The following is a 21,754-nucleotide window of genomic DNA, read 5'->3' on the forward strand; positions in this document are numbered from 1 at the left end:
GTCTCCTAGACTACTCATGCCTGTAATCCTAGCTACGGGGGAGGAAAATGAGATCTGAGAATTGCAGTTCAAAGCCAGCTGGGGCAGGAAAGTCTATGACACTCTTATTTCCAATAAATCACACACACACACACACAGTGGAGCTGTGGTTGAAGTGGTACATGCTAGCCTTGAGCAAAACAGGCTCAGAGATAGTGCCCAAGGCTTGAAGTTCAAACTCCATACTGGCAAAGGAAAAAACAAATTCTGGACAAGGTAAGTCAAGGATCAGAGTAACACAGAGGAAGATGCACATGGAAGCCAAACAAAGCAAGGAATGCGCACAGACGGAAATATTTAAGATATGCAGTAGAGCCTCGCAGAGGACAGAGGGCTACAGGTGCTGTGGGGAAGGGAAAGAGCCCCATCAAAACCTTTTAAGAGCTGCAGTCACTCCTCCCACTTCCTACCTGAGCTGATAGAAAGTCCCTGTCTGTGGACTTTGGTGCCCTGGTTTTTCTAGGCTCTGTCAACTGCCTTATAAACATATCTTTGTGAGTCCAAAGTTCAGGACACCTTGTCCTAATTTATAAGCAGCATGCATTCAATCACAATATCCATTTGCTCTCAAGAGGTACTCAGATGGGATTGTCTGTGTTTTCCTCTTTTCATAATATTGTCTACATTTGAAGTTTTACTCTAGATTTTTTTTTTTTACCATTCATTTGCTTCCCCTACCCCCCCCCAACCCTCCCACTGCACCGGCTTTGTTTCTTTCCTTCCTGATCCCTCTAATCGGTAGACTCTTTGACCTCTACCTCTTCTTTTCCTAGATCCACCGTCCACCACGGATTTTGAGACCGTACACTTGAAGCAGTTCGGAGGCTTATGATGGCCCGCAATCTCCAGGACGAAGTGATTTGCTCAGTCTGCATGGACATTCTGAGGGAGCCTGTCACCATTCACTGCGGGCACACGTTCTGCCGGGCATGCATCTCTCAGACTGGAAACGCATTGGACGACCTTCTCAGATGTCCCCTGTGCCAGAAGTTTGTGCCGAAGAGCACGCTGAAGCCCAACTGGGTGTTGGTAAACCTGGTGGAGAGAATCCAAGCTCTTGATGCCTCTGAGGTCCAACCAGAAGAGGAAACAGTGATATGTCCAAAGCACAGAGAAAGGCTGCACTATTTCTGTGAACAAGATGGGGAATTCCTCTGTATGGTGTGCCGGGACTCTAAGGACCACAGATCTCACAATACCATCTTGATAGAAGAGGCTGCCCAGATGTATAAGGTAGGCATTTGGGGCCCTTTCTCTAGCCCCTCTTCCTGCCCTCCAACAAAGGAGGACTCAGAGAGGGGGACTGGAACTGTTACCTACTCCTGGTGACCATCTGGTTTGGACTTGTTGCCCTGGAGTGAGCAGTCCACAGTCAGGCACAGTGGGATCAAGGAGGCTGGGAAATGTTGTCCCTTTGCAATCAAGGCATGAGGGAGAATAGTCCAGATTTAAATTTTGATTCAGAAGGTTTCAAGATTCAGAAGGTTCAAGTTCAGGTTCTGAGTTTAAATATGGCCATTGAAGAATCACTTTCCCCTTGAGCCAGACATCCTCACCATTCAGTGGATCAAGCATAGGTTCTGGCATATGCTATGCAAATGTGCCACCATTGCACTATGAGCTATATTCCAAGTCCTCTGCCTCACCTTACAAGCTGGACCAGAGGAGCTGGGGATGCAACCCAGTGGTAGAGGGCAAGCTTGTCTAGCATGACCTAGATGCTGGTCCTTAGTTCCTAAGAGAAAGAAGGAAGGAAGGGAGAAAATGGAGTAAACAAAACCTACCTGTTGACAGACAAGGAAAATATTGGGATTCTCTTTGAGAATCCCAAAATGCCATCCAAAGAAATTAGTGTTGAATAACCCGAGTCATGAATAGCAATTCTTTTCTTTTAGATCACAATTCTTTTCTTCGAGATTGTTCCTGTTCCCTTTCTCAGCACCCTCCCTATCCAGGAAAGTCTTGCCTGCTCTCCTAAGAGACCTGAGTTTTAGGAGGCAGAGTAGCTTCTAGGTGCAGCCTGCTCAAATGTCTCTCTCTCTTCTCCCCCCAACTCTCCCCAGGGGCAGATTCAATCAAAGCTGGTAGTCTTTCTGGAAAAGGAGAAGGAAATAAGATTAGAGAAGATGAAAGGTGAAAAGAAAAATGAGTGCTTCCTGGTAAGAAAGAACTTTTTTTCTTGCGGTCCTCAAGAAGCAGAAACTGCCCCATCTGAACCACTTTTACACTGACACTCCAAAAAAATCTGTGACAAAGAAGGTAGCATGGAGCAGGGTGGAGTGCAGGGAGGACCCACTGGTAACATCGGGGGACCCTCATGGGGGCACTGGGGACCTTGCTGACTGTGGCACCTCCTCTCCCTGCCTTGTCGTCTCCACTCGTGCGCATGTGGTGTTAAGGAAACCCAAATTGGTCTTAGAATAGAAAATGCTCGTTTTAAAAGCAGGCTCTCAGGCTGGGAGTTTAGCCTAGTGGTAGAGTGCTTGCCTAGCATGCACGAAGACCCGGGTTCGATTCCTCAGTACCGCATACATAGAAAAAAAAGCCAGAAGTGGTGCTGAGGCTCAAGGGCTAGAGCTCTAGCCTTGAGAAAGTCCAAGGACAGTGCTCAGGCCCTGAGCTCACACCCAGGACTGGAAAAAAAAAAAAAAAGCAGGGTCTGGCTGGGCACAGTGGCTCATGCCTGTAATCCTAGCTGCTCAGGAGACTGAGATCTGAGGATCAAGGTTCAAAGCCAGCCTGGGCACAAAGGACCTGAGACTCTTATCTCCAATTAACCTCTAGAAAGCAGGAAGTAGGGTCTGGTTCAAGGGTAGGGCGGTAGCCTTGAGCTGAAGAGCTCAGGGACAGCGCCCAGGCTGAGTTCAAGCCCCATGAACCACAAAACAATAAAATAAAAAAAATAATAAAAGCAGGCTCTGGAGCCAGGCATTTTTGGCTCAGCCACTCAAGAGGCTGAGATCTGAAGATCACGGTTCAAAGCCAGCCCTCAAAGGAAAGTCAGTGAGACTCATCTCCAATTAACCAGCAAAAAGCTGAAAGTGGAGCTGTGACTCAAGTGTAGAGTACTAAGCCTTGAGTAAAAAAGCTGCAACAAAAGGCTCTGAGTTCAAGCAACAGTACCAACACACACACACACACACACACACACACACACACACACACACACACACACACACACACACACACACAGAGTGCACCATGTTTTAGCCCTCCCAGATCTTCACTGGAGAGCCTGATTCTCAAGTTTTGTTTTGTTCACTTCTTTTGTTTTATGTGTCCAGGGGAAAAATCTGTGAGAGAGTAGGTGGTAAATAAACCGAAAAGCCCCAGGAGATGTGAGTTTTAGACACTCAGGTTCTTGAAGGTAAAGTGAAAAAACATAGTTTAACTGAAACCTGAGAACATAGGAAATGCTTTCAGAGATGGTGCTCCCCTGTCCTCTCCTTGAGAGTGCCTCAGCTTGCTGCTTCTGCATTGGTAGTCAGAACAGAGGGAACACACTCCCCACGTGAAGAGTCAGCTGGGAGGGGCCAGCAGTGTGGCCTAGTGATAGAGTGCATGTATGAAACCATGGGTTCCATTCCTCTGTGCCACAAACACAGAAAAATCCAGAAGTGGTGCTATGGCTCAAGCGGTAGAGTGCTAGCCTTGAGAAAGCTCAAAGATAATATTCAGGCCCTGGGTTCAAGCCCTAGGACTGGCAAAAAAAAAAAAAGAGTCGGGATGACCCATGAGACCACCACCCTCTCATCTCTGCATCCTTCCCCTCGTACCAGACCCACGTGTGGCTTGAGGAACAAAGAATCCAGCAGCATTTCAAACAGCTGCGGCAGGTCCTAGACGAGAAAGAGAATTTCCTGCTGTCCAGGCTTCGTTGGCTGGGGATGGAAGGAGCCAAGGGGAAGAAGTTCTATTCCATTTCCACAGAGACTCAGCTGAACTCGCTCAAGAGGCTCATTGAGTCTCTGACAGCCAAGCAGCAAATGCAGCCCAGACAGCTGTTGGAGGTGAGTTTCTTGGGACAACACTGACCACAGGTAGCAGTGCATTCCTGGTCTCGGGCTAGCACATAAACCAGCTGGCAGATTACCAGCTAGTCTAGCACTGTCCAACAAGAAGACGTGAGCCCCACAGACAATTTAAGATTCAAATGAGGGCCACACGTGTGATGTAGAAATATGGGAGCCATATGTGGCATCTGGAAATGTAATCTGAGTCTCCTATGTAATCTAGAAATAGGTTTCAATCACATGTGGAGTTCAACTTTGTTTTCTCGTGGCCACAATAAAAAGATGGAAAAGATACAGGTATACACATATGTGTATAATTATAGCTACACAGAAAGCTGAGAGATCTCATGAGAATCACGATTTGAAGCCAGCCAGGAGAGAATATTCCTTAGGATTTAATCAATTAGTCACAAACAGTGGAGGTATGGCTCAAGTGGTAAAGATTCAGCCTAGCATGTGTGAGGTCCTGAGTTCAAGCCCACGTTACCACCACAGGAAACAATGAAAGGAAGGAATAAAATAAGGATGAGAAAGAAAGGGAGGAAGGAAGAGAAGAAGGAAACAAGAAAGGAAGGAAGGAAGGAAATCATGCAAAGCCATTGTATTACCCTGACCCCAGCTTGCTGGTCTCCTGATTGAGTCTCAGAGATGAAATTCTTCCTTGGAAAATAATTTATTTGGGTCTTCTTGAGGTATTATCATGGTCCTGTATACTTGTCTATCAAGGGCTTCTTGGAGTAATGCTCCAAGTGGTGGGGGGGGGGGAGAGGAGAGAGGGAAAGAGGGGGGCGGGGAGAACCTGAGATGTTCATACTCCACTTGGTTCCCATTCTTTATCCAACTGCTGAGCCTGTCACTGTTTCTCTTCCAGGACATCAAAAGTCTCCTGTCCAGGTATGATGGACACCCAGTGCCTAGTACTTACTGAGTTACTCATGCTCACAGCACTCAACCGAAATCCAAACATGTGCCCTCTCCTCTGGCAGGAATACACACACACACACACACACACACACACACACACACACACACACACACTCGCTGCTGCCAACTGTTGAGGCTGGAGGTGGACACTGGAGCATAGGGGTTGGTGGGTAAAGAGAGCTGTTGTCTCTTACTTGCTGGCTCTTTAGCAGAGAGTCTATTTCCCGGCACCTCCCACACGTCCCTCGCTCACCTCTGGGGCCTGGCTCCCTTGCACAATCTCTCTGTGCCCCCTCTTTCCCTTCTCTCCCCTCTGTAGTCACATAGCAGATTCATTTCCAAATGTCCTCTTGCCCCACGTGGCTCCAGCCCTGTATCCCTGGCCCTAGCTTCCCCACTCACGGCTCACTACCTCCTCACTTGCAGCATCCTTCCCCAACCAGTCTTGCATCCCTACACATCTCTGTCGTTGGTCCTCCCCAACCCCCTATCCTATGATCTAATCACCCAGCTCAGCTATGTATTTATAGGAGCGATTTATTTCAATTTCTCAACCCATCCCCAGTCCCTGAGGGACTGGAGAAAAAACTCAACGAAACAAGATCAAGTCACAGTACCATCACAGAGAACTTAAGAAAATTCAAAGGTAAGGAAAAGGCTGCCCAGCTCGATTCACCTACCACTCTCGAGAATTCTGTCCCCATCACCTCACAGAAGGTGACCTGTACCTCCTGGGTGCTTCCATCATCACTAGGCCCTTCAAATGCCAGGCTGCCTGCTATTCATTTCGGAGTATCACTCTGCTTTCCTTCTGCTCTGTCTTCTGCCTTTTCTTTCTTAGGTCAGCCATGGAGGGGACCTGAACTTCCCTTTTCCTCCTCAAGAGGGCCCCCATCCTAGGGCAGTGGCTGTCAGCAATCTGCTGTTGATTTGTCTAGGGGACCTAGAAGAGCAGGGGCTGCCTCGTCTGACAAGGGGCTCCTCCTAGCTATAGAAGAAGCTGACGATGTTTGAAGGAAATACTTTCTCCTTTCCAGGAAATAGACACTCTCCAGATCACAGCTGGATAGATGGGGCTGTAGATGTTTAGTCCGGATATGTTTTCAGACTTATCTGGGTTTACAGTTGGGAAGCATGAGTGGCATGGATGAGGACTTCTATGTTTTTGGTGCAGGGCCTGGGCACTGTCCCTAAGCTCTTCAGCTCAAGGCTAGGGCTCTACCACTTGAGCCACAGCACCACTTCTGGCTTTTTCTGAGTAGTTTATTGGAGATAAGAGTCTCACGTACTTTCCTGCCCAGGCTGGCTTTAACCTGTGATCCTCAGACCCCAGCCTCCTGAGTAGCTAAGGATTACAGGCCTGAGCTACCAGTGTCTGGCTGTGAGGACTTCTACCACTTCTTTTCCTGTGCGAAATCAGGAGCGAAGACAGATGAGTGGAGTCTTCTTCCTAGAAAGTTCTTAGGAGCCCCACCCCCCACCCCAAGGCTGGGGAGAAAGAGGACCAGATTCCTCAGAGACTGTCCCTCACTGCCTGGGTGTGGAAACTCAGGGATGCGTGTGGGAACACGCCTCATAGAGATTCTTCTGGCTGTCATTCTGCAGGCCCCATCTCATGAAGGTCATTGTATGTCTCTCCTGGCTTTTCCCCGTAGCTGAGACATTAACTGTCAGGGGAGCTGCCCACCATTCTCCCTCTACCTATCCCAGGGCTGTTCTGTGCCCTCCTGCAGCTGGCAGTTGGCACAGGGGCCACAAAGAACTCAGTCCAGCACCTGGCCTAAATTTTTGTAAGGGTCGGATATAGACACACATGTGTATGCACATGCAAACACACACACGCACGCGCACACACACACACACACATATTTGGTGGGAGAAGTACTGGTGTTTGAACTCATTCTACTTGAACTATATATACCCCCCTATCCTTTTTTTGGTTCTAGCTATTTTTTATTTTCAGATAAGCTTTTCAGTTTGTACTCCAAACTGTCTGACCGAATCTTCTCCATTTTCTTCTGTTCGCTACCCCTAGAAAACCTGCAGGCTGAAAAGAAGAAAGACGAAGCCAGATTCCTCAAAGGCCTGGATGAAAAGGACAAGAAGAGCTGTGAGTGGGGACTGAGGGCTACTTCTTATTGTGCAAGGAAGCAAGAATGCAAAGGGAAGGGTTCTCTATAAAAACAGGAGGTCCCCATATAGGTGCACAGCAAGTTAGTCAGCTGAGAACAGGTTTATACGGATGTGTTTTTTAAATCATTTTATTTATTATTAATTTTTGGTCGGTGGTGAGCCTTCAACTTGGAACCTGGGTGCTGTCCCTGAGCTTTTCTACTTAAGGCTAGTGTTCTATCACTGTGAGCCACAGCTCTATTTCAAGTTTTCTGGAAGCTAATTGGAAACAGGAACCTCATAGACTTTCCTGCCCGGCTGGCTTCCAACTGCGATCCTCAGATCTCAGCCTCCTGAGTGGCTAGGATTTCCGGTGTGAGCTATTGGCATCCAGCTGCTGTTTGGTTTTATGGTGCTGACAATCAAACCCACAACCTTCACATGTACCAGGAGCCAGCATGCCTCGTTGGCTGCTTGTTTTTACTTTCCAACTTTCTGCTAACAGGTTTGTTTTCTCTCTCTAATTCCTAGGGACCCTGTTAGAGAAAAACAATCCAAAGCCGGCCTCCCCAGGTAGAGGTCCTGCCCTGCACACGGCAGTCTTCTTATGGGGGAACTCGGAGTGACAAAGCCTCTTTCCAAAGCGGTCAGGAATGTACTGGGAAAGGTAGAGATTAGATTGCAGAAAGAACTTCCCACCACGCAAGCCCCCTTCACCCTTCTTGGCCAGTCAGGATGGGGAAGGAAGAAGATAGGAGCCAAAAGGAGGGATTTAAAGAGATGGTGGGGGGGGGCGTGGAACCTACAAATCTGGGAGGCTTCAGGAGTCAGAGATGGCATGGGCATACATGGGGCATCTCCTCTATCCTCTCTACTTCCCCGGGGAACACAGAACAGAGCCCTCATGTGACTTCTGTCCCTGCAGCAGTAGGAGTTGGAGGGTGGGAGCTTCTTGTTGACTCCCCTTTCTTTATTCCTCTTCCCTCAATACAATGAACAACTCAACTCAATTCCTCAACGGTATCACCCCACACCCCTCCTTCCCCCGGGTCTCCCTGGCTGGGACAGTCGTGCCTTCACCGTTGCTCCGAGCACGAAACAGGGCCTCTTATGTTGAGGTTCCTCGAGACCGAATCAACTCCGCGAACACCCAGAACTTGCCCTCTGTCCAGACTGAAGACCCACGCTCAGCCTTGAGTGAGTAACTGGAGATGTCCAAGTGGCTCAGCTTAAGCAGAGTTAGGTCAAATGAGTGGGGCCTCAGGGAGAGGCTCGAACTACTGATCATGGAGATGGGATGGTGGTAATGGTGAGGAAGAAATGAAGGTGCAGTTGAGCAAAATCAAAGGAAAAGTGCCTCCAGCTTGGGCACTCCCTCTCTTTTGGCTTCTTCTTGTTGCTTTGGCTAGGGCTCCACCCAGTGGATGAAAACTATCCCTACATCTGTCCCCCTCTGGTTCCTCTTACCCAGCCCTCACATGCCCGCCTTTTATTGGTGTCAGTGCTGGGGCTTGAACTCAGAACCTGGACACTGGCCTTTTGCTTTTCTTTTTATTTTCTTGGTGCCAGTACTGGAGCTTGAACTCCCATGAATACTGTCTTTTGACTTTTTTTTTCCCCTCAAGGCTAGTGCTCTACCACTGGAGCCACAGCTCCATTCCACTTCCAGTCTTTTGGTGGCTAATTAAAGATGAGTCTCATGGACCTTCTTGCCAGGTCTGGCTTTGAACTTCCATCCTTAGATCTCAGCTTCCTGAGTAGCTAGTATGACAGGCGTGGGCCACCTGTGTCCAGTTTCAAACCATTTAAAAAATGTTTTTATTGTCATATAAAGAGGGGTTAGAGTTACATAAGTCAGGTCACTCCTTTCTTGCTCTCTTCCAGTTCAAATCCATTTTTAAACAACTGTTTACCCAAATAGCAGTTTAGGGGTACATGAGAGCCAGAGTTGAGTGTGACTTGCCTGGCTGATCATGACTCTAATCCACCTCCAGAAATCTGGCAGCTAGGACATTTCCCCACCTTCCCACATCCTCTCCTCTTAAATCATCCAAACTCTCAAATCCAGCAAAGAAAAACTAAAACTGGAGAACAAACCGGGAGATAAAACGAGGTCCACATTCCTAAACCCTGTGTCCAGACAGCCTCGTAGAGGATCACCTGGAATTCTTCCAGCCGGGATCAATTGTGACTCCCTGTCTAATCCTAATAAAAATGGAGGTTGAGATGGGAGGTCCTTGAATATTCCTCCCACTGCATTCAACCCCCCCCCCTTCTTGTATTTCAAGGGATTTCACCTTAGACAAGTACTTCAGCCCAGCAAGTCAGAGCCTTGATTTCTCAAAATAGCACCAACCCTTGTAAATGGGGGAAGAGACAATCTCATGATACCACCGTGATGAATGGGGTGCGCCCTGATGCACCCACAAGGGAGAATATTGTGAAATTTGAGATTCACTTTAAGGAGGGGGCAGGGCCTTGAACCTGGGGACTTGAACTATATTTGACTGAGAAAGTTTCCCTCCGATTGCATAAAGGAGCAGGAAACAAAAGGGCCATCTTTCCTCTCATCCCTCCACAGCTGCTGTGACCCTGTACGCTGCCACGGCCCACCCAGCCCTCATCCTTTCTCAGGATCTGAAGACAGTGATGCTAGACTTTGTCTCCCACGGTGATTCAACTGAGCCCAGTAATTCCGAGTGCTTCTACCCTTTCCGCTGCGTTCTGGGTTTACCAGGTTTCTCCTCGGGTCGCCAGGCTTGGGAGGCGGAGCTCCAGGGGCCCAGGGGCGGGGCCTCCGTGGTGGGCGTGGCCTCGGAACTGGTGACACGGAAAGGCCACTTGAACCTGGAACCTTCCTATGGCTTCTGGGCGCTGCGCATCGACGGCTCTTCGTGCCAAGCGCTCGTCGAGAATTGCATCCGGCTGCCGCTGCCAGTCCGTCCAAGGAAAGTGGGCGTCCTTGTGGATTACAATGACGGCAAGGTCATCTTCTATGACGCCTCGAACAACAATCACATTTACACCTTCCAAGCCTCCTTTCCTGGGAAGATCTTTCCTTTTTTTCGGCTCCTGTTACCAGGCACCCAGATCACCCTGAGTCCCTAAGATCCTTTGCTTGTCTTTCCCACTGACCCCCCTCAACTTTCGCATGTGTTGGAGCTGAGGATTGAAGCTAGGCTTCCTGAGGCCCTACAGAAAGATGGCACTGACGCAGGCTTGAAGTTCTGACCCCATTTATATGTTCCATCCACTCCCCTGACACGCCTGCATTGAAAAGAAAGGCTTAAATATCTGAGAAGTAGACTATGCCCAGGGCCATTCGTTGCAGCACTGTGTGTAACAGGACAAGACAGGAAGCCAGTCAGATGTCCATCTTGCTGAGAAAGCATCCTGAGCGAGACAGGTGCAAGGGGCTGAACACCTGATCTTGGGATGACCCTTTCCTCTCTGCATTATTTCCTGTTGTCTCTGGCTTTGAACGTGGCCTTGACCCATCTGGACCTCATTCTCTCCTGAGATCTGAAAACTATGATACTTTTGTCTCCAGATTCAGGCAGGTTAGTACCAACACGACTTTGCAAATAAGGACTGCTTACATATGACTATTCTATATTTTACATAAGGAAAATATATTTTACATATATTTGTTTATAGTTTTTTTATGTAGAAAGATAAACCAAAGCCTGGTAAAAAGTTTCTATAGAGAGAGGTAAAAAAAATTAGGTGGAAGGAATGGAAATTAGTCTTTTCTAAATATATTCTCTTTTGTATATGTAAATTTTTGTTTCTTTTTCTTTTTCTTTCCTGCGGTGGGCTTGAACTCTGGGCCTGGGTGCTGTCCCTGAGCTCTTCAGCTCAAGGCTACTGCCCTGCCCCTTGAGCCACAGCACCACTTTCGGTTTTCTGGTGGTGCATTGGAAATAAGAGTCTCAGTTCTTTAGTACCAGGGCTAGCTTTGAACCGAGATCCTCATATCTCAGTCTCCTGAGTAGCTAGGATTACAGGCATGAGTCCCTACGCCCGGCAATACCATGCAAATTTTTACATCATTATAAAACAATTTAAACAGGACAAGATTAAGCTGTTGGTTGTCAGGGTCCTTCATCCCTTGAGAGGAGAGGGCCCACTGTCCTCCCGCACTCAGCCTTCCTTCCTCAGAGCACAAACAGAGACACCATGCAGCTTCATCAAGGCAGGAAAATCTCTCTCCCTCCAATAAACCCCCCTCCTGAGGACGTCCCTCCAGCTAATATACCCTCGCTCTAGGTCCCAGCAGAGAGTGATAAACAATAACACATTTGTAAGCAATGGTAATCAAGTCTTGCGCCCTGCCTCTTGCACCTTGCCTTGTCTCAGCAGAAAGTTATTAGACATGGCGTTACTCACAGCCCCCAACAGTTGGTGTAGTTGATAGTTTATACAATAAGAGAAATTATTTTTTAAGTGCCTATGCTCGCATGGGTAGGCCTGTAGTCCCAGCCAGTTGGAAAGCTGAGGCAGGAAGATCACTTTAGCCCATAAGTTTGAGATTGGCCCCAGCAACATAATTATACCCTTTCCCCCAAAAGGAGATAGGTATTTGGAGGCATGGCTCAGGTGGTAGAGCACCAACCAATGAGCAAAAGGTATTAGATATCAAGTTTGAATCCCTGTTTTGGATAAGAAAAATGACACTAAATTTAACTTTAAAATGCAGCAATTTGGTTGCATCTTTAGCAGGGTATGTCCTAAGGAGCAAAACAAATCACCAATAGATCTTAACTTTTCAGGGTTTGGTTTTTTTTTTTGTCTGTTTTTTGTTTTTTTGCCAGTCCCGAGCTTGAGCTCAGGGCCTGAGCACTGTCCTTGGACTTTCTCAATGCTAGAGCTCTACCTCTTGAGCCTCAGCATCACTTCTGGCTTTTTTTTCTATGTATATAGTACCAAGGAATCGAACCCAGGTCTTCCTGCATGCTCTACCTCTAAGCCAAACTCACGGCCCTTAACTTTTCAGTTATATTAGTAATAATCACAGTAGCATTGTTATTCTGAATCAGTTAGGTTTGTGTATGTATGTACGTACGTGGTATGACAAGGCAAATAATTATGTTAGTGTTACTGAGAACCAAGATTTTCAACCTAAAAATTAAATTTATCTTATGAATATGACATAAAAGAAGAGAAATAAACATGTAATTCTAGATTTAAATAGGAAAACCAATATAACCTAATACTGTATTTTCTTTTATAATAATAAAATTTATTTCTTGGCTTTGATCACAAAGGTCTAAAATTAAGTGGTTTGTCATATCTCGATCTATCAGAAGTATTTTGGCAATACCAAGGAGATTCAACCTGAAAAAAATCTGAGTTTGAGAAAATTCAAAAGACAAGTTTCTTCAAGAAAAAAAGTCTGGGGCTTTTGTACAATTAATATACACAAATTTTTAAAAACTGCTGGGGGAAAATGAAAAAAGGCGAGCATAACAAACTAAAAGAGACAAAAGGACACTCCAATCAAACACAATAGTAATCTTTTTTTAAATTGGTTTAAATAAGTTAATTTTAATTTATTTTTTTGTTGTTTTGGGGTTTGTTGGGTTTTTTTTCTTGATGTTGATATGAGGGGTTTGAATTCATGGCCTAGTGCTCTTGGATTTTTGTTTTGTTTTGTTTTTTTGCTCATGGCTGGCCCTCTTCCTCTTAGGTCTTAACTTTAGTCCATCTTTTTTGCTGGTTAATTAGAGATAGTCTCTTGGACTTTTCCTGCTAGGCTGGCTCTGTACTGCAATCTTCAGATCTCAGCCTCTTGAACAACTAGAATTACAGGCATGAACTATCAGTTCCTGTTATAAATGAAAATGTAAATGTATGGAAGACACAGGTAGGGATGAGTCTTTTGATACCCCAAGAAGTGAGACCCTGTCTGAAAAATAACCAAAGAAAAAAGAAAAAAAGGGGGTTGGGTGGGTGGGGAGGGGGCTGAAATGTGGCTCATGTGGCAGAATGCCTGCCTAGCACTGGTGAGATCCCGAGATCTCACTAGCCATATACAAAAACCCATAGGGTGGAGGGGGGGCGGGGGGCATCCTCCTAGCACTGCCTGGGAAGTGCCAGGATGAGTGCGGGCTGCCTGGCACGTGTCTCCCAGCAGGAGGGCGTGCCCAGGTGCCAGGGCAGGCCTGCCAACCCGCCTGGAGCAGGGATTCCAGGAGTGCAGTCAGCCCTGGCCAGGCTCCTCTGTCCAGTTCCCCCAGTCGGCTGCAAGGCACCTAGATTACATAAGCAGCCTTGGCTTCTAGACAGAAGGGACAGTTTTGGGCTGGGGACACACAGGCCTGGGCTAACAACTCTTCCTGATGTTTGTTCAGAATCACCCTTGGATGGTAGCTTCCTTGCTAACAGTACAAACCGGGGACTATCTTAGCATTGAGTTCCATGTTCTAGCTAAGCCTTGATACTCAGCATAGACCTCAGAAGGAGTAGGTGGTTAACACTGGACTGAAACTATATCCTGTGCCAGCACTTGTATCTCACACCTGTAATCCTAGCTACTTAGGAGGCGGATATCTGAGAATCACGGCTCAAAGCCAGCCCAGGCAGACAAACCTGAGAAACTCTCATCTCCACTTAACCACCAAAAAGCCAGAAGTGGAAGAGTAACAGGAGGAGGGGAGGAAGAAGAAGAAGAAGAAATAATTGTCTTGGTCTCTCATCAGAGTTCTGACTGGGATGTCAGGAAGTGACTGAATCCACATCAGGGCTTCAGATTCCTTAAACTGGGGTGTTTTCTGCCCATCTACACAGTTATAACAGTATAACAATACCATGGACAATTAATTTCTAGAATTTTCCTGTTTACAGTACCCCCATTTACTCCTTTCAACCACTTGAAAGTTGTCCTTTTATTCCTGAATTTCAGATATGGTAAAAACTCAAATCTTTCAACCCCAAGCATATGTAAGATCCATTAAAAAGTCTCATAAAATATATGATAGAATAGTTATAACAAATAATAACCTTTCAGCTATATTCCACCTCCAGCCCATACTCCAGACTTTTATGTTCATGTCCTTGTACTATCACAACAAATTAACACAGACTAATAGGTTAAAACAACAAAACTTACTTTCTCATGGATCAGGAAGGTGCAAGTCAGGGCCTCCTTGCATTTTTTCAGGGCCTAGTGTTTCTGGTTTTCTGGTTGTTAATTGGAAATGAATCTCACGGACTTTTCTTCCTATGCTGGTTTTGAACTGTGATCCCCAAATCTCGGCTTCCTGAGTAGCTAAAATTACAGGTATGAGCCACCGGTCCCAGCTTCATGTTTCCCTCTTACCAGGTCACCAGTGATACTGTATTAGGTCCCATTTTAATTGATTACATCTGAAAAGACATGAACTTTCAAAGGAATTCATAGGTACCTGGGCGTAGGACTTTACCATACCGTATCTTTCAAGCAGATCCATCTCAACCCACCATTCCATCTATCAGTCACTACAAAGTGATGGAAACCAGCAGGAAAACGATATGCATGTTTGTGTGGCACTTGGGCTTGAACTCAGGGACTGGTTACTGTCTCTTAGTTATTTTGCTCAAGGCTGGAGTCTACCACTTGATCTCTACCACTCCTCCACGTCTAGCTCTTTGCTGGTCAATTGGAGATAAGAGTCTCTTGAACTTTTTGGCTCAGGCTGGCTTGGAACCCTGCTCCTTAAATCTCAGCTCTGTGAGTAGCTGGGATTCTAGATGTGAGCCACAGCTCTAGGTTCTCCCACACTAGTTTAGATCTCTTCAAGCAGAGAGCAGCCCCCAGGACAAATGGGAAAGATCACAAATCGTAAGGATCTGTTTATGTCTCACCTCACCACAACTAAGAGCTTCCTGAAAAGTCAAGAATCTTGCTTTACTTGTCCTTGGCACCTAGAACAGGCTGTGGTATACGTGGGTGCTCCATAAATACTTGGTGAGTGAATGCACAACTGGTCTGTCCTTTCTGACAGCATCTCTTGCCTTAGTTCTATCAACCTGTGCATCATGGTCCAATCCCTCCTCCCTTTTTCTTTTTCTTTCTGATCCCAGGGTTTGCACTCTGAGCCTGGGTGCTGTTCCTGAGTTTCTTTTGCTCAAGGCGAGAGCTCTATTACTTGAGTCACAGCACCACTTGTGGTTTTTTCCGAATACTAGCTACTGAGCCTCCTGAGTAGCTAGGGCTATAGACATGAGCCACCAGTGCCCAGCAGGCCAATCTTCAATGTGGATGAAACATTGACAAAATTGTTATCAATGTCAAGGTAGAGATAGAGACTTCCCAAGCACACACTTGTAGTTGAATAAGTTTAGTAAATTATTTCTTACCAGGGAGTAGAAAGTGACCAAAGGGAACCAGAGGGTATCTTATAAGAGTACATGGCACTATGCGAGTGTGGTCTAGTGGTAGAGTGCTTGTCTAGCATGCACAAAGACCCAGGTTAAATTCCTCAATACCACATACATAGAAAAGGCTCAAGTGGTAGAGCTCTAGCCTTGAGAAAACCCAAGGACAGAGCTCAGGCCCTGAGTTCAAGCCCCAGGACTGGCAAAAAAAAAAAAAAAAAGAGCACATAGCACTGACCTTTTAAACTAGCTTACATATATAAGCGTAGCTCCTTAGGAGGCTGAGATCTGAGAATCCTGGGTTGAACCCATACAGAAAAGTGTATGAGAGTCTTAAACCCAATTAATCATCAAAAAACGGAAAGTAGAGATGGGGTTCAAGTGGTAGAATGCCAGCCTTGAGCAAAATGTGCCAAGTGAGAATAGTACAAGGCCCTGAATTGAAGCCTCAGTGCATTCATGCACACACACATACACCTACAGAGTATGAGTGATACAAAAGCTTACTATAGGACTTGAGCTTTGCGTTGTATAACTTGGGGAGAGACTAAGGGAAGTGGACAAACACTGCCAGAAGCCAGACTATGAATAGCTTAATCTTGTCTATAGGAACGTGAGAGTAAAATGAAGATAAAACTGTTACTAGTTAAAATGAAAGGAAATAAAAAACCCAGTAATCATCTGACAACTTGGCCACAGGTCAATTCTCCTGAACAGGAGCTGTTTGGTATTTCTGTGGGTGGCACGGTGTTTTTATTTTGTTTTGTTTTCTGTGCTGGTATTCTGTAGGAGCATTTCTCCTAGAATGGCGTTTAGGGAGTCAGGTCAGCTTCTGAATGGAAGAGGCTAATCTGTTTCAAAGATGATTTGGTGTGCTTGGAGCAGATATGAATACATGGAGACTATCCAGCGCAATGCAAGAACTCTTCAACCAGAAAAGGTCTTGTTTAATCTCTGTGATAGCCAACTGCCAAACCAGACATATATTCCAAGGTCACTGAGCTAGCAATGCTGCTTCTGTGGTCACCTCTTCTGTGGCTATGAGTTCACCAGGTGAACTCACCCCTGGTGATTCCGAACTGCAGCTAGGAACCAGCCAGCTTACTTGGGGGGATCACTGAGGTTTCTCCTACTAGAAGAGCGTATACTTTCCTAGGGCAAGATACAGCAGCTTGTTTTCTTGTCTGGGCTGTTTTTGTTTGTACCCTGCCTGGAATCACAGCCTTTCAGTGACTCCCCTAACTATCCATGGGAGCCCTGAGGAAAAGCTATTAGATATGAATTCTTTGTTGGCATTGTGACTGAGGCCTCTGACTGGACGGGTTCAGCTCCCTGGACCCCAAGGGCCTTTTTGTCTCTGCTCTGTTCTTGTTGGTGTAGTGACCTCACCCTGGCTGTCAGTTTCAGGGACCAATGACTCATTGTGGAATAAATCAACAGCCTGACGGATGCTTGGCTGCTGAGTTCTTGGGGCTCTTTAAGGATGTGGGGCTGTGACCTTTCATCCTTCAGTTCAGAATGTCTGTGGGTGATTCCCCTTTCCCTCACAGAACCTTCAGTGTGTTCTTAACCTTCAAACTGGACATCTCTGATGCCACTGCCGCCTCTGTCTTCATTATCCTTGGTCTGCCACAGATCAACTCTGGATTTTGCCTTGTTTGGGAGAAAGAGTCTCAATATACAGCCTAAGACAGCCACAGACAATCATCCTGTCTCAGCCTTCTGAGTGCCAATATGCTATTACAGGCGTGTGGTACCACACCCCAGCTCTCTTGTTCTTGAAGGGTCTTTACCTCTTTTTCCTTCTACACACATACACAATGCCTGGCTTTCTCTACCTTGCTCTCTGCTCCTATCCCTTTCTTTCTTTAGCTTCAAGTCTGCTTTTTCTCAGATGTCTTTGTTGTAATACCTTGAACAAATTACTTAATTCTCCGAACGAACTTTAACTTTGCATCTGTAAGCTATGGGTAATGGGCAACAATAATTATCTTCTAGTATTGTGTAGATCATTCCTTTTTTTAAGTACATGAGTAATTATGTATTCATCTGTAAAGAATTTAAACAAGGCAGGTAGGAGGAAAGTCTCCTTTGGCTTTTACTGTGGTTCTTCAGATATTTTATGTGTATTTCCATGTATACTAAGACGTATATAAGTTTTTGAAATAGTTACAAAGTAAGAATAATAAGGATGGGAAAATATCATGTTTGTTTGTGGATCAAGTGGGTATTTTTTGTTGCTGGTGGTGGTGGTTTTTTGGTACTGATGCTGGGGTTGAAGTCAGTGCCTAGGCATTGTCACTTACAGATTTTTGATGATAATTGAAGATAAGAAGTTCACAGAAATTCCCGCCCAGTCTGGCTTTCAATCTTGATCCTCATATCTCATCCTCCTGATTATCTATAATTACAGGTGTGAGTTAATGGCAGCTCAATTTGTCTTTCTTTTCTTCCTTTTCTTTTCTTCTTCTTCTTCTTTTTTTTTTTTTTTGCCAGTCCTGTGGCTTGAACTCAGGGCCTGAGCACTGTCCTTGGGCTTTCTCCAGGCTAGAGCTCTAACACTTGAGCCACAGCACCAGGTCCAGCTTTTTTCTTTTTTTCTTTCTTTTTTTTTGCACCAGTACTAGGCTTGATCTCTGGGCCTAAGCAGTGTCCTTGGGCTTTCCTCAAGGCTAGTGCACCACTTCCGGCTTTTCTATGTATGTGGTACCGAGGAGTTGAAACCAGGTCTTTGTACATGTTAGGCAAGCACTCTACCACTAGACCAAACTCCTGGCACCCTTATCTTTCTCTTTGAGGCTATAATAAAAGTAAATCAGTAGGTGATCCTTAAAATTAGAAGCTCATGTAGGAATCATATCATAAATGTCCCAGATCAAATTGGCTAAAATAGTTGAAAGAAGGGATAGGATAACAATTGCCAGTTTTTTCCTATTTAATTAATAGCCATTAGCATGTATTATTTCTATTAACATCCTAAAATAACCTAAGTATGCTTGTTTATTTTGATCAGCCCCATCCAGATCTGCTGCCCACCCACTCCCTCAGATGGTTTCGCATACCCCCTCGCCCCTCTCCATTCCCACGTTCCAGATGTATGCAGTCGTCCTGGTCTCTCACACCCCCTCCACTCCACTCTCTACCTGCAGCCAGAAAGGTCTCTGTAACATATTTACTCAGTGTGTGTTTCACATTCACTTCAAAACTCTCTGAGATTTGCCTAGGATAAAAGATGGATGTCTCCTTTTTATTTTTGTTCTGATACTGCACTTTCAGGGCCTGAGCAATCCTGGGGCTTGAACTCAGGATCTGGGCACTGTCTCTGATGAGTTTCTTTGGCTCAAGGCTAGTGGTCTGCCAGTTGAGCCACAGCACCACTTCCTGCCTTTCTCTTTATGTGGTCCTGAGGAATAGAATTTCACGCATGTTAGGCAAGCACTCTACCACTAAGCCACATTCCCAGCTCCTGTCCTTCAGCTTTATCATTCTTTATCACTCAAGGCTGCCACTTGAGCTACAATTCCATTGGTTTATCAGTGGCTAACTGGAGTTAAGAGTTTCATAGACTTTCCTGCCTCTACCTCCTCTCCCGCCCCCACTACAACTTTGAACTTTGGTCCTCAGAACTCAGCCTCCTGAGTAGCTAGGATTACAAGTATGAGCCATGGATGCCTGGCTTGCTTTTCTTCTTTTAACCATGGGTCTTAAAGATCTTTCCATGGCAACTCAAATAGGTTTTCCTCATTCTTTGCTTTGTTTGCTTTGTTCCAGTACTGGAGATTGAACCCAGGACCTCATGCATGCTAAGCATTAGGTCTACCATGGAGATACACCCTCAGCCTCTCCTCATTCTTTTCAACTGCTACATGGATTGAATTACATAACATCTACAAATGCATTGTGCATGCCATCTGGCATACAGGAATGTGCAATGGCTATTTCCTTATTTCACTTAAGTTCCTATCAGTCTAACATAATGGAGAACCCCCTTGTGACCCATAATTCCGTGGTTGTAGCATTCTCCTAACTCTTCCAAATGGGCATGCACCGATTTTAAATAGATCCTGAGTGGAACATCAATCTCCTCCCTATCATTTCTTTACACTCTCCATCCAGTTTCTCTTCACATCCTGCTTTTGTTCTCTTTGAACACACCCAACTCTCCCACACAGTGTGCTTACTAGCTTTGCCTGACAGGCCCTCGCCTGCCCCCTCCCACTATGGACTGGTACAAGGTTTCCCTCTTCCCAGACATTCGTTGTAAAAGCTTCCATAAGCTGCCCTCCCCCAGAGGAGCCTTAGTCTTGGTCCACACCCCATTTGGTTTCTACAACTTACATCACTCCTTCACTAGAAGCTCAGTCTTTTGAAGGCACACTGTGTTAGTATCTTAGTTCATCACGTGTAAGAAAAAGGGGGCAGAAAAGAGGTGTAAATACCAGTAGGATGAAAAAGTTTTGACTTTCCTAACAGTCTAGTCTCCCTCTTCTATCTAGCAGGCCACCTTAAGAAGCAACAGGTGCTGCAGTATGAAGAACAGGTAGATAATTTATATTCTTATAATTGTATGGTTTGGTGTAATTTGCTTCATCTCTCTGAGCTTGAGTTTCTTGATCTGTAAAATAGGAGCAAAGACATCTATAATGTATGCTGAATGGATGCAGGAGTAAAACACACATCGGTGCTTTCAAAGGTAAAGTGGCTGGGTACCAATGGTTCATGCCTCTATCACCCTAGCAACTTGCAAGGCCAAGATCTGAAGATTGAGGTTCAAAGCCAGCCTGGGAAAGAAGAGTCCATGAGATTTTTAACTCTAAATTAAATTCTAAATCAAGTTGAAAGTGGAGCTGTGGCTCAAGCAGTAGAGCTGGGACAGCACTCAGTTTTCTGAAATCAAATCTCAGTATTGGCCCCTGGAAAAAAGGAAAAGTAAAAATAATTGTCACCTCTTATCTCACTTCCACTTCCAACTCTATGGGAAACCTAATGAAGTCCTTGCCCTGGACCCAATCACTTCTTCCAGGCTGCACCCACCGCATATGTCCCTTCTGATGCTTGTGTTTCATCCTCCCACCCACTCCACCTAACCTGTGGGTCCCTGTCCTCTCCTAATTACTCACTCCTCAGTGTCCACTTCTCTAGCCTTCCTCTTGATCCTCCCAGGCGTCCATCCATCTTACAGCCTCCTCTGAGCCATCCCCAGATCTTTTGTGGGTTCTTACCCTCTGCTTCCCCAAAGCCCCTCCCTGTCCTTTGTGCCCCACACACTGCCTTGGGGCAGAGGAGCCTGGTATGGGCGTGGTATTCAGGACGCTGGCAAAGGTGCTCAGAGATGGCAGATAAAAGGGTGCCAGATGCTATGCTTTGGGTAGGGAGGGCCTTGATGAGGGGAGCTGAGAGTCTAAAGCAGGTCCTGGGGCCAGTTTTCCTCTCACAGAGGCGGGGCAGGGCTGGCTAGGGGAGTGAGTTGGGGGGTTATCACTGAAGCCCTGAAGGAAGTCAGAGGGAGAGACAGCTGAACTAATTAGCAGGCTGGATGCCAGCAGCGTGCCAGTGATATTTTGACAATAGGTCACCAGGGAAGAGGAAGGAAAGACAGGAGGGAGGAAGGAGGGAAGGAGGGAGGGAGAGTGTCATGTGGGCTGAGACCTAGAGTCACGCCAGGCTGGCTCTCAGCTCCTTTGGCTTTTCTAGGTCACTCTCTGTGTTGCTATCTCTGTCACCGAGTCTCCCTTACTGGACATCACGCTTCCTTTCATGTTTCTGACTTGGTTTTTCTGACTCATAGTCCAAGTCTCCCAGGCTCTTTGCTGCTGTGTCCCTGGGAGTCAGGTGTCCAGCTGTGCTGGGGGGAAATCTACTTGGAGCCCTGACTCTGTCTCCCAGGCAGACTTTGATCTTTGCAAACAAGCCTCCTACTTTACACTGCCTCCAATTTCCTCCATGTTACTGGAAAGTCAATATGTTCTCCTGGATCAGGTAAGAGATCAGTGCAATATTAAAACAAAACAAAACAACGAAGACATGGAAAATTTCCCAGGCACTGGTGGTTCATGCTTCTCAGGAGGCTGAGGTCAGAGGATTGTGGTTCAAAACCAGCCCAGGAAGGAAAGTGTCTGAGGCTCTTATCTTCAATTAACCACCCAAAAAGTTGGAAGTGGCACTAGCCTGCAGCAGAAAATCTCAGACAGTACCCAGGCCGAAAGCTCAAGCCCTAGGACCAGCACACACACACCACACACACACACACACACACACACACACACACACACACACCTTCCAGGCTGTTTGTAAAGTACGAATTTCAT

The 21,754-nt window shown here is 46.1% G+C and overlaps 1 protein-coding gene across 1 annotated transcript; it reads left to right on the forward strand.

Annotated features, from left to right (window-relative positions):
• The first annotated feature begins 870 nt into the window (after positions 1-870).
• Positions 871-10,196, forward strand: Trim31 (tripartite motif containing 31). Its single transcript, XM_090355238.1, has 9 exons — positions 871-1,272; positions 2,103-2,198; positions 3,819-4,049; positions 4,924-4,946; positions 5,507-5,622; positions 7,012-7,086; positions 7,620-7,661; positions 8,157-8,285; positions 9,670-10,196. The coding sequence occupies exons 1-9, from the start codon at positions 871-873 to the stop codon at positions 10,194-10,196; spliced, it is 1,641 nt and encodes a 546-aa protein (XP_090211364.1).
• Positions 10,197-21,754: the final 11,558 nt, after the last annotated feature.

The sequence above is a fragment of the Megascapheus bottae genome, chromosome 22 (genome assembly GCF_031878675.1).
Source record: "Megascapheus bottae isolate mThoBot1 chromosome 22, mThoBot2.hap1, whole genome shotgun sequence".
Taxonomy (NCBI): Eukaryota; Metazoa; Chordata; class Mammalia; order Rodentia; family Geomyidae; genus Megascapheus; species Megascapheus bottae.

What these genes read in the sequence shown, in the direction of transcription:
- Trim31 (XM_090355238.1), top strand. Translation starts at nt 871, where the DNA reads ATGGCCCGCAATCTCCAGGACGAAGTGATTTGCTCAGTCTGCATGGAC. An exon ending in ATCAAAAGTCTCCTGTCCAG is followed by an intron (nt 4,947 to 5,506) that starts GTATGATGGACA and finishes ATGTATTTATAG; the next exon opens with GAGCGATTTATTTCAATTTC. An exon ending in TGAAAAGGACAAGAAGAGCT is followed by an intron (nt 7,087 to 7,619) that starts GTGAGTGGGGAC and finishes TCTAATTCCTAG; the next exon opens with GGACCCTGTTAGAGAAAAAC.